This window comes from Schistocerca serialis, chromosome 11 (genome assembly GCF_023864345.2).
Source record: "Schistocerca serialis cubense isolate TAMUIC-IGC-003099 chromosome 11, iqSchSeri2.2, whole genome shotgun sequence".
In the NCBI taxonomy this organism is placed as follows: domain Eukaryota; kingdom Metazoa; phylum Arthropoda; class Insecta; order Orthoptera; family Acrididae; genus Schistocerca; species Schistocerca serialis.
Window position 1 is genome coordinate 136,265,867 of NC_064648.1, and position 11,655 is coordinate 136,277,521.

General features: G+C 46.3%; 1 protein-coding gene across 1 annotated transcript in view; it reads left to right on the forward strand.

Moving 5' to 3' along the window:
• Positions 1 to 11,151, forward strand: part of LOC126426534 (speckle-type POZ protein-like) — a 34,432-nt gene extending 23,281 nt beyond the window's left edge. Inside the window, exons 2-3 of the mRNA XM_050088437.1 lie at positions 10,786 to 11,107; positions 11,148 to 11,151. Coding sequence (XP_049944394.1) covers positions 10,797 to 11,107; positions 11,148 to 11,151 — 315 coding nt within the window. The 5' untranslated portion in view covers positions 10,786 to 10,796. The remainder of the gene's footprint in view (positions 1 to 10,785; positions 11,108 to 11,147) is intronic.
• Positions 11,152 to 11,655: the final 504 nt, after the last annotated feature.

An 11,655-nucleotide genomic window follows, 5' to 3' on the forward strand; every position in this document is an offset into this window, starting at 1 on the left:
TGAGTAATGCTTCTTTGTATGATTAGTCTCAAACCAGGGTGCAACGCGTAATGGAACATCGCAAGTTTTGCATCAGTCTCTAATTTCCGGCGCACTTACTGTTCCGTGCAAACTGCGCATTAGCGTACTTTCCTGCGAATGTTCACTCACAACAGCCGGGAAATGCCTCCGTGTGAATCGCAGAGGATTCTCGTCATCGCAGTACCTTCCCCTACCAGCTTTCCTCCGCTCTGTAGCATATTTTTCTACCATCTCCCTTACGGGAGAAAGGTGACTCTCTGCTGGTGCCAGTTTTCGCCCTGTTACCACCGGTGGAGAGCATGAACATTTAGAATGCACAAATCCAGAATGTGAAAAAAATACTTCTTACACCATTTACGCGCTGATTCCACTGTGCTCGGTTAAATGTCACAACGGTCAGCTGCACCCATACTCGAATTGTTCTCTACAATACACTGCGGTTTCTCTGTTTTTTCGTCAGTATTTGTCAGTCTTCTCTGTTTCAACCATTCGTGTTGTGTGACTTGTGGTCAACATGTACACGTCTCTCGTATCGCACCACTTGATAGCAAGGACCTTGTCAGTGGACCTAAACTCAGTTTCTCCTCGTTTTAATTTCGTCTGCAGTTTTGGCATGTTACGCCTGTTCTCACGAACAGTGCCACACGCGGCTGTTCCACGATGTGAAGCCAGAGGAGCAGGCCCGGCTGCGGTACCAGCCAGTCACTGACATACCCTGTTCCAAATATAAAATACACCCACTGTGATAGTTACACAGTCCGAATGTCTTTGTTCCGAATCTGCTTCGCTTGGTTGGAGTAACTTGCTTAGAAGATATTCGTCCTTCGAACAGCAATGGACTTTCGTCTATACAAATCTTGTGATGTGGGCGACATGAATTACGAAATGTCTTACGAACTTTGCCAACACTAGCCCTAATTTTCAATAGACTGTCGCTTCCAGTACTCGCAGAGTTATCACTGAAGTGTAAGATTCTCAGAAGTAGACAAAAACGGTCTCGGGACATAATTTCGCTGAAAACTGGTGTGTTCAAAAGTGTATCTCTGGACCAATAATCAGTTAATTTTAACTTCTTAACTTGCGCCATTAGAAGGCAAACAGCAACAAAACGATACATCTCCTCAAATCCAGTGTCTTTCCATTTTGACAGTCGAGAATTGACAAAAAAATGGTTCAAATGGCTCTGAGCACTATTGGACTTAACATCTGTGGTCATGAGTCCCGTAGAACAGAACTACTTAAACCTAACTAACCTAAGGACATCACACACATGCATGCCCGAGGCAGGATTCGAACCTGCGACCGTAGCGGTCACGCGGTTCCAGACTGAAGCGCCTAGAACCGCACGGCCACACCGGCCGGCCCAGGAGAATTAAGATTCAGTAGTATTTTCTCTGGTGTAAACGTAAAACCGAATTTGTTTCGTCTGCAATAAATTGAAAGTTCTTGAGACATAAATATCACAAAAAATGAATGTTTGGGTCAGTATCTGGTATTTGTGTCCTGAACTCGTCATCGAAGTAATGGTGTAATGGCTGGAAATCGGTTTCATTCCAGTCAAACGTGTCACGTAAGTGCGCATTTTTCTGAACCGTTTCACTGTCGCTTTCTGACTCCTCTGATTCAGAGGAACTGCTGACTGTAATTCTCGCTCTCCCCTCTGACGTAAATGGCTGAGGACTACAGCTCCGAGATTCTGTTGAAGACCCATCACTGTTAGCAACGTCAGATAATTCACACTCACCGTCGCTCTTAGTGCGCATATCCAGGATTTCTTTATCTGTGCAACCACGGCGACGTGACATTTCTCACGTAGAAAACAAGAAAACTGACGAAATTACAGGAATGCAAGTCGGATTCTGCAGAGAGCGAACACAGCAACATGCACTCTCGAACTACACAGTCGGACCACTGAACAGCTACGAGAAGAACAGGGCGGGAAGACAGCTGTGCGTGTACGCACGTCCGTAGCGCCCAGGAGGCTGTGACTCGGCGCGCCTCACCTCCGCCGGTGGCGCGGGCCGCGTCAGCACTGCCCGTGGCGCCGCAGGCAGGGGGCGGGGCCGCGCGTGTCCAGGGCAGGGCGTGGCGAGCTGACGGGGCTGCCGCCGATGCACACCGTCTCCACACTGACCGAAGTTCGTAACGCGGAATGCAAACACTGAACGCAATTAACGACGTTTACCCTCTCATGTGGAAATTAAAATGCGATTTTTAATGGTTTGTGCACTGTTACTCTTCCCCATGTCCTAACAAATGTTTCAACGTTGTTTCATTGCCCTACCATGGCTCACTTTTCATGGGAGCTCTCTGTGCGGTGAGTGTAACTACTACCCCCCCCCCCCCCCCCCCACACACACACACACACGCGAAAAGTTTAGCGGTTCCCAGAACTCCTGAAGATAGACGTCTACTGTGGATATCGTATCACAGACACAGTCCCTTTCACTGTTCACAGACGTCACCGAACCCATCCACAAATGTAAACAACGATGCATGGGTTGCGCCTATTAGACGGAGCGGGTCCGACAGCCAATCAGTTCCAGCCATTGCACCTGGAAGGAGGTACACGGCTCGTGTTGTATGTAGTTTCCGTGTGTGCTGGGAAGGGCTCTCAACAAGGGAAGTGTCCAGGCGTCTCGGAGTGAACCAAAGCGACGTTGTTCGGACATGGAAGGGAGGGGGGGGGGGGGGTGGAGAGAGAGATAGAGAGAGAGGAACTGTCTATGACATGCCTCGCTCAGGCCGCAGTGGATGACCGCTGCCTATGGATTATGCGTCGGAATAACTCTGACAGCAACGCCACCATGTTGAATAATGCTTTTCGTGCAGCCACAGGACGTCGTGTTACAACTCAAACTGTGCGCAATAGGCTGCATGATGCGCAACATCACTCCCGACGTCGATGCCGAGGTCTATCTTGGCAACCACGACACCATGCAGCGTGGAACAGATGGGCCCGACAACATGCCGAATGGACCACTCAGGATTGGCATCACGTTCTCTTCACCGATGAGTGTCGCATATGCCTTTAACCAGACAATTGCCGAGACGTGTTTGGAGACAACCCGGTCAGTCTGAACGCCTTACGCACACTGTCCAGAGAGTGCAGCAAGGTGGAGGTTCGCTGCTGTTATGGGGTGGCATGATGTGGTGGGCCGACCGACGTATGCCGCTGGTGGTCACGGAAGGCGCCGTAACGGCTGTAAGACACCTGAATTCCATCCTCTGACCGATAGTGCAACCATATCGGTAGCATATTGGCGAGGCATTCGTCTTGGTGGACGACAATTCGCGCAGATATTGTGAATGACTTCCATTATGATTACGACATCGCTCGACTAGTGGCGAGCACGTTCTCCAGACATGAACCCTACCAAACATGCCTGGGACAGATTGAAAAGGGCTGTTTATGGACGACGTGACCCCCTAACCACTCTGACGGATCTACGCCGAATCGCCATAGAGGAGTGGGACAGTCCGGGCCAACAGTGCCTTGATGAACTTGTGGATAGTATGCCACGACGAATACAGGCATGCATCAATGCAAGAGGACGTGCTACTGGGTATTGGAGGTATTACAATCTGGACCACCACCTCCGAAGGTCTCGCTGTGTGGTGGTACATCATGCAATGTGTGGCTTTCATGAGCAATAAAAAGGGTGGAAATGAGGTTCATGTTGCTGTCCACTCCATTTTTCTGTACAGGTTCCGGAACTCGCGGAACCCAGCTGAGGCAAGACTACGTCTGGTGTGTGTGTGTGTGTGTACTTCAAATAACTGACATCGGCAGTTGAATCAAGATTATATCGTGAGATTAACGATTCTTCTCTTTGACTTTCATTGAAGTTAGAATTTTGCCTCGTGTAGGTTTTTCAGAGGCATTTATTATAATGACAAACTTACGACCAAAAAGTCTGTGGCAAAAAAGTCAGTAGAATGGAAAGCAGTCAAAGTATCAAATTTTTACATTTTATTTATTTGATGACTAATTACGGACCGAGACCCATTTCCAAATCATAGCATTTACGAACATGTCAAAAATGTTCGTAGTACATTTTTGAAACGTTCGGAAATCCCATTTCCGATTATGTTACGACGATTTCAAAATTGGTCTCGGCTCGAAACTGGTCATCGAATGAATAAAAAGTAAAAATTTGCAACTTGGGCTGGTTTTTTATGTACTGATGAATAGTAGTTGTTGCCCTAAGGTACTGCAGCATGCTGGAAGTTTGCAAAAGAAAAGTGTTTGTAAGGTGCAGTAGCTGCTGTTCATTTTTTCCAGAGGAAATCTGTTTCTCACATGTATAACACTCCAGAATGATTGCAGCTTGCCATACTTCAGACATTTGGTGGTGATTTGATAAATGTAATCGATACCTCTCGACTTTTCACTAGCTTTTTCCACTCAACTGATTAGTCATTCGACGGCTCTTTACTGATATGGGTTCTGACTTTGAGGCAGTAACAGGTTTTAAACAGTCCTTTAAGGACTGCATGGTTTTCGGAGGTTGGTGGTTAGAGTGGGGAAGCAGAGCCACTTTGCCGGAGGACAGGAGAATCTCGCGTGTGTCTTTTTCAGCAGGAAGGCCGTCCTGGTTCTTAGCCAGGCGAAGTGTCTCACATGTTACCTACAATGCAATAGTGTTGCACAATCGCAGTTCCCCGACTAAGTGCATAATGAAACTCATCGTATGTGTCAGTATGGGCACTGACTCTGTGAGTAATTCTGCCCATTGGTCACTTTACGATGTCTGCATACAGGGAAAAAAACCAAATGACGAAAACCGACGTTTGATACACACAGCCGTCCATTTATGTATCCTCGCAGTTGCATTTGTGTGCGCTGGTGACGTGATGACGTTCAGAGGGAGCACATGGTCGTAATAAGGACTGAAAAAGCCACACACTATGGGTTTCTTCCAGTATTTAACGACCTTTAAGTTATGAATTTTCCTTTCAGATCTGCAGGAAGTTTCAGTACAGTAATGCAAAGTCTATAGTTACCGCAGATGGAAGATGTATTGCTCATAATTACGGACTCGTTATGCATTACCCGAGTTGTTTATATGTGAGAGCAGCAAGGCCCTTATGTTTACTGGAGGAACCAATCAGCTACAGTCCCTTAAGAGATCAAGTGTGATTCTTCCTCCTCCCAAACTGAGTCTCACTTATCTACACCCTTGAAACGACTGAAGTGCATGGCAGTGGGTACATCCATCGTATCACTTACTAGGACTTTCTCATGGTCCATTAACGTCCAGGGGTGTGTGAAGAACCATTAAAGTGCCTCTATGTGTGCAGTAATCAGTCTAAACTTGCCTTCGTGATATGTGCAAGAGCAATACGATTTGAGTTACGACGTTGGTTCTACAGGCTTTCTAAATGTGGTTTTATGGAATGTTGTCTCCTCCGGAAATCACCTGCACTCAGTGCAGTCCTTAGCTCCTCGAAAAGCATGCAGAATGGCAAAATTCTGGGCTGATTTAACAATTGCGGCATTCCAATAAACCTTGAAAACAAAAGTCAGTGCAATCACTCACCCAGACTCAGTATAGAAACATTCCTATAATGCATATAATGTCTCGTAATCTGCACGAAACACGCCGCGTAATGTTTGTGTACGAAATAAAATGTTCACATGCAAATATCTCCTAAAATAAATCACTCTCAAATCTCAAGCTTTCACAAAATATTCAGTACTGTAGTCGCTCTTGTCAACGGCAAGAGAAGCAATAAAACGCGCAAATTTCTTTATTTTGGAATAAATTTGATCAGCGCTATTTAACACAGGCGTTTACCAGAAGGTGGCTCCCGAACGACTTAATCGACTCTTAGATCGGAGGCACAAAGCCATACTTATACTCACGGGATATGCTTAATTCCTATTGGCTAATGTGTTAAACAGCCAATCAGATCATTTCGAGCACTTGTATACTTCAGGTATTTTTAATGTCAGCCAATCAGATTACTGCAGGTAATTTAGACGAGAAATCACGTAATTCCGAAACAAAATAAAATTTAATGAAGACAAAATTAGATTCCATTCCGCAACATAAATTACTTACAGATTTAATACTCAACGACCCTTCTGGCTGCCTTTTACAAAATCAACCTAAGTCGGGCATACGCCAAAAATTCTACTGCTGCACAAGAAATGTTCTTACTCATAGATTTACTTAATTTCCATAAAATTTCAACGTATGTCCTCAGACCCTGCAAAACACTTAATAACCAAAACACTATGAAATAATTATTTTCCAAAGTACTTTTTATTTAGTCAGAAATCTGTTGCAATGAAACGAAAGAAAATTCCAGACAATTAGATCTTATGGACGTGTACTTCTGGTTGTAGTTTAAATTGATGCTGTAGATGAATCCATCACAGTCGTCCCTTAGGTAAAAATTTTTGAAATCAGCTGTGCCAGCGTGAGAACCAAAATTCTGCTCTCCTCCCAGCTACGTGGTAAGCTACGCTTTCGATGTAAGATGACAATTCGTAATAATTACATTGCAAAGCCAGAGAGTGGTTGAAAAAGTGTTCATATAGCTGACATGGCCAGTTTCATCTGGTTCTTTCATTAAACTGATAGAGTGAGTAAACAGTTGATCAGCCACTCACGTCTTGCTGCATCAGTGACCTGCCGTCATCCGTGTACTGCTTGCCGTGGAGTGCATCCTTCGTTGGACCAAACAGGCGGAAGTCGGAAGGTGCGAGATGCGGGTTCTTCAGCTCTGAGTGATCCACCGGTCACCCTGAATGAGAGCACGTTCCCACATCGCAGGAGTCACAGCCGTCTGCAGCTGGCCGACACGCGGGAGGTCGGCCAGATATGCACAACCCTGCTGCGACGATGGCGCTGCTAGGCCAGGCGTTGATCACCAGTAAGCTCTTCTGACGCTGACAGACACCTCGCACTACGACTCGCGGTGCTTCTGTTCACTGCCAAATCGCCTCAGACATTCTGCAAGCGGGTATGAAGGTCTCCGATGCTCTGGTTTTCATCCGAAAGAAACTCGGTGACAGCTCTCTGCTTGGGTCGCACCTCCTTTACGGACGCCATTTTGGAGGCTACATACGGTGCTGTCAGCTGTTGGAATTTCATGAAGCTGTAGGGGCTGAAGTGGGAATATTCCACGATGTCTCACAAATTTCGCATTTTCCCAACAGAAATTGGCCAAGAAAAAAGTGTAGCGTTGCAGATCGAATGCCCCCGTAGTTTTATAAGTAGCTCAGTTGGACGAGGATTGTGCTTATGTATTTTAATCTGGGTCCTTGATCTTGATGTGGCTAGATTCTTCACAATGCCTGTCTTCGTCTCGGCATCTGGTAGCAAGAAATGCGTGTGTTTGAGAATAGCTCCTCCCTAGATTTCTCCCTGAGGTCACTGGAAATTTGTTTAATATCGTTCTCGGCCGAAAACACTAACACCTTATTGCTATCTGAGCTGCACAGTGAAGTCGCTACCACAGCCAGGACAGACACACAGCCAAACCAGTTACAGAAGTACTGGCCTGCACGTCAGCAGGTTCCGAAAATGACGAAGAGATTAAGGAAATGCTTTTAGAGAGAAAAGAAATTGGTCAGATCGTTAAGCGAGATGAAAACTTGTGATGCGGCACTCGAAATCGATAGTCGGAATACGAAGTGGAAGAAAAGTTGTCGGAGAAAAGAACTGAAGTAAGGGAATGAAAGGGGAAGCTGCCTGGCAGAATTTTGCTTACAGCACAATTTAACCACTAACAGTTCGTTTGAATAATAAGACAATTGTGTACATGTTGGGAGTCAGAATGCACCTCACTATTTGATACATACTACATAGTCCTAATATTTACTATTACTTAACAAATAAAAATGTGCTCGGATGGAACCCTGCTTCTCACATAATGACTCTGGAAATTGCTAATGTCCATTCCAATCAGCTGGAAATTTATTTCCTGAACCAGAGATTACGAGTTGCAATTTTCATTTTAGTCAACGACGTGGAAAGAAGTCCCCTCTTAAGAACAACTAAGAAAGACATTGTTACCTAACAATCTATCCAGAGTACGATATATTGTCTTAGAAATATTGGACCATAGTTGGCTGTCTATTCAGAAAATGCTGTCTGAAAAACTAGTTTCGTCGATTATTGGACTATTTCTGGACCAGTTGGTTGATAAAGACCAGATGCCATCAGATATGTGGAATTACAGTGGAAGGCCCCATCACATCAAAAACGCCTGTGAGGGGTGGAAGAAAGTGATATATTAATATCAAAAGCCCAGTCAAATGTTTTCTCATTAATAAAAAGACCTTACAGAGGGCGTCGAGTGCTTTCGCTGATTAATTTCTAATTTTGATGGAAAAAGAATGAAGTCTGCAATTAATACTGATGAGGCGACTGTAAAGATTCCAAATTGATGGCACCGTGAAATCGTTTCTGACTTGTGTGACCCACACACGGAAATTGCACTGAAGAAGAAAACATCACCACCATTGGAAATAATATAAATATTGAAAAATAGTTTAATGCACGTCGTACTCATTGGAAAGCTTGTAAACAACTTTAATGATGGACGAAATGAGACCACTTCCTCATGGTTTTCCTGGGAAACGACACACAGACAGCTAAATACCTGTTGCAATTTGTGAAACATTCGGTAATGAAGACCGGTAGGGCTACCTTAAAGGTCATGACTCTTCTAGGGCACCATCACGGCACTCCTCTTGAGACTCCATGAAGAAAAACCTGTGTGGGTGGACATCAAACAGAAAACCCGTGCAGAAGACACAAATGACAAGCAGCCACGTCCACGCATTCGCCCTTAGTCTGCAGACCACTGCACGCTGTGTGGTCGAACCACTGTCCTCCCGAATGTGAGTCCAGAGTGTCTCACCGCCGCGCCCTGCATATCCAGTCCACTACTTGAGTTCCACACACGTTTCTCTGCCGGTTACACGGCGCAGACACGCACGAAGATTGTGTCTCCAAAATATGCTGAGGTGATCGGGACCATGGCCCTCTGTCTACTAATAATTCAGACACGATCCCGCTCAGTATCTTGGCAAATTTGTGAATACCTAGAAAACCGTTGGAGTGAAAGAATCTGCGAAAGCTCAGTGTAAACTACAGTCGCATTGAGAGTGTCACAATAAAGTAGAATACTACACCACTGATCTCGGGATACATCAAAGATTTATAAGACAATGACGTTTGTTTCTTAGACGAGGAACATGTCGATGCTCGAAGACTGTATGGAAATGTAAACGGCTTTACAGCTTTTACAACTTCGTTTATTGACATGCAGCAGCACTTGGATGTAGGAAAATACGGTAACAATACCTGTAAACAACAGTGAAAAGTCGTTCATTATGCGATTACAACGCCAGTGTCCAAAGTTTTGAGCCTATAACATTGAGTGCATACTTGGAATGGGGAGGCGAAAAAAACCGCAAAGCTATATAAAACGGAAACAAGTGTCCAACTAACTGACGAGGGATGGGGAAGGAAGACTTGGGTTGGTCGGGTGGCTTCCAGAAGCCTGCAGTGCACGTGTTGGCCTGCGACCCTGCGCTGACCTCCGGCGCTACGCTCTGTGCAGCACTGCCTCGGCGTCTCCATCCACTTCGAGCGGCCGCCACAGAAGCCTTGGGACGAATTCTTAGGCACTCTGTTAACACCGTAACGATCCGGCAGACGTCTTACGCTGGTGGAATGGAGATGCTGATTCGGCACGTTTCGAAAAAAGTGGACGCCGTGCTCGCGAAACCCAATTGTCTGAATTTAGGAAACCAGCTACACTGTAGTGTGTGGAACTATTTCACTGACTCCGTCGTTTGCCCCCTCATACGACCAAGAGAGTCAAGAGTGTTGTTGGAGCTGTGATGGAGCTTACTTTGGTTTAGCCATGACGTATCTGGAAATACCTCGGTACACCATAGCTTGCAACATTCGGATAAAATGGCGACGTGATTTACGATAGTATTATGCAGCATTCTTTACCACGGAGGTGGGCGCTGCATCTTTTTCTGAAGAAAGAAGACGCAGATATCAATCTGTTCAAAGGAGAGTTAAACATACCAATGAATTTAGACTTACAGTGGTTCAAAACGGCTCAAATGGCTCTGAGCTGTATGGGACTTAACATCAGAGGTCATCAGTCCAATAGAACCTAGAACTACTTAAACCTAACTAACCTAAGGACATCACACACACCCATGCCCGAGGCAGGATTCGAACCTGTGACCGTAGCAGGCGTGCGGTTCCGGATTTAAGCGCCTAGAACCACTCGGCCACGATGGCCTGTCAAGTTTAATCGTGCCTATCCTGAGACATTCACCAAGGAAACTGATTTCTGCATTACATGTACATTGCTTCTGATGTGTCACTGATCTGTGGAACCTGAGATAAGGAGGAAGAAAATTTTTCTCAGAGGTGCCACGAGCTTAGATTTAAATATAAGTCCTGTAACTTTAGTGCTGAAGGAAGTTTGTTGCTTTGCCATTTTTTTTGCTATGACATAAATAAACCATCTTTTGACTGAGAACAATAACATTTCTAGAAGGTGAAAGCAGTCTATCATAGTACCACGCTGGTAGTTACAAACCTTAGGTGATCACGAAGCAGTACGGACCATTGTCATTTGAAGGAAACTGGTGACGTTGCATTTGATTTAGGGTGGACAACACTTTAACAGCTGTTGTTTCATACAGGTATGCATGCGCCTCGTACAAGTGTTGAGGGTGCAGTGTGAGGGCTGCTCAGTGGCACTGTGTTTCAGGACCACCCACCATGTCGGCAGTTACGGAGGTTCAGAACACCACAACCGAGGCCCTGGCCGCCCTGCTAGACGGGGGTGACGGCGCCCTGGTGACGCTGGTGGCGGGCGAGACGAGGGTGGCGGCTCACAGGGCCGTGTTGGCAGCTGCGAGCCCAGTGTTCAAAGCTATGTTCGCGCACGGCATGCTGGAGGCCAGCAGCGGCCAGGTGAGCATCGACGACGTGGAGGGCCCGGTGCTGAAGCTCCTGGTCGCCTACACGTATACCTTGCAGGCCCCCCAGCTGCCAGACACGGCCGCCCAGCTGCTCTCAGTGGCCGACAAGTACGGCTTGTCGGGCCTGAAGGCTGCCTGCGAGCGTCAGCTGATCTCGCAGTTGGTCGTCGAGACCGCAGCGGCGACGGCCGTCAGGGCAGTGAGGCACTCGTGCCCGGACGCCACCAGGGCTGCCGTCGCCTTCATAAAGGACCACCTGCAGGTGATGGCCACGCGGGGCTGGGCGGACGCTGTGCTCGAGTACCCGCAAGAAGTCATTGAAGTCAGCAGTATGCTCGGTGAGCCACCAGCAGAAGCCAGGTAAGCACGATTCCCTTTTTGGCAGTGCTAGTGTGAATTTGACGTCGTCCTTGCTTTGCTCGTCGTGGGTTTCTTTCCTGCCTAAGTTGCATTGCACCTTAACGTCATCTACTTATTGATCATCAGTCACGATGCTAAGTCTCTCGCTGTTTACACTTCTTCTGCTTCTTCTCAATTTCGCCTTTCTTTGATTTACTCTCATTCCATATTCTGTACTCATTACACTGTTCATTCCATTCAGCAAATCCTGTAATTCTTCACTGTCACTGAGGGAATCAGTCATCAGCAAATCTTAT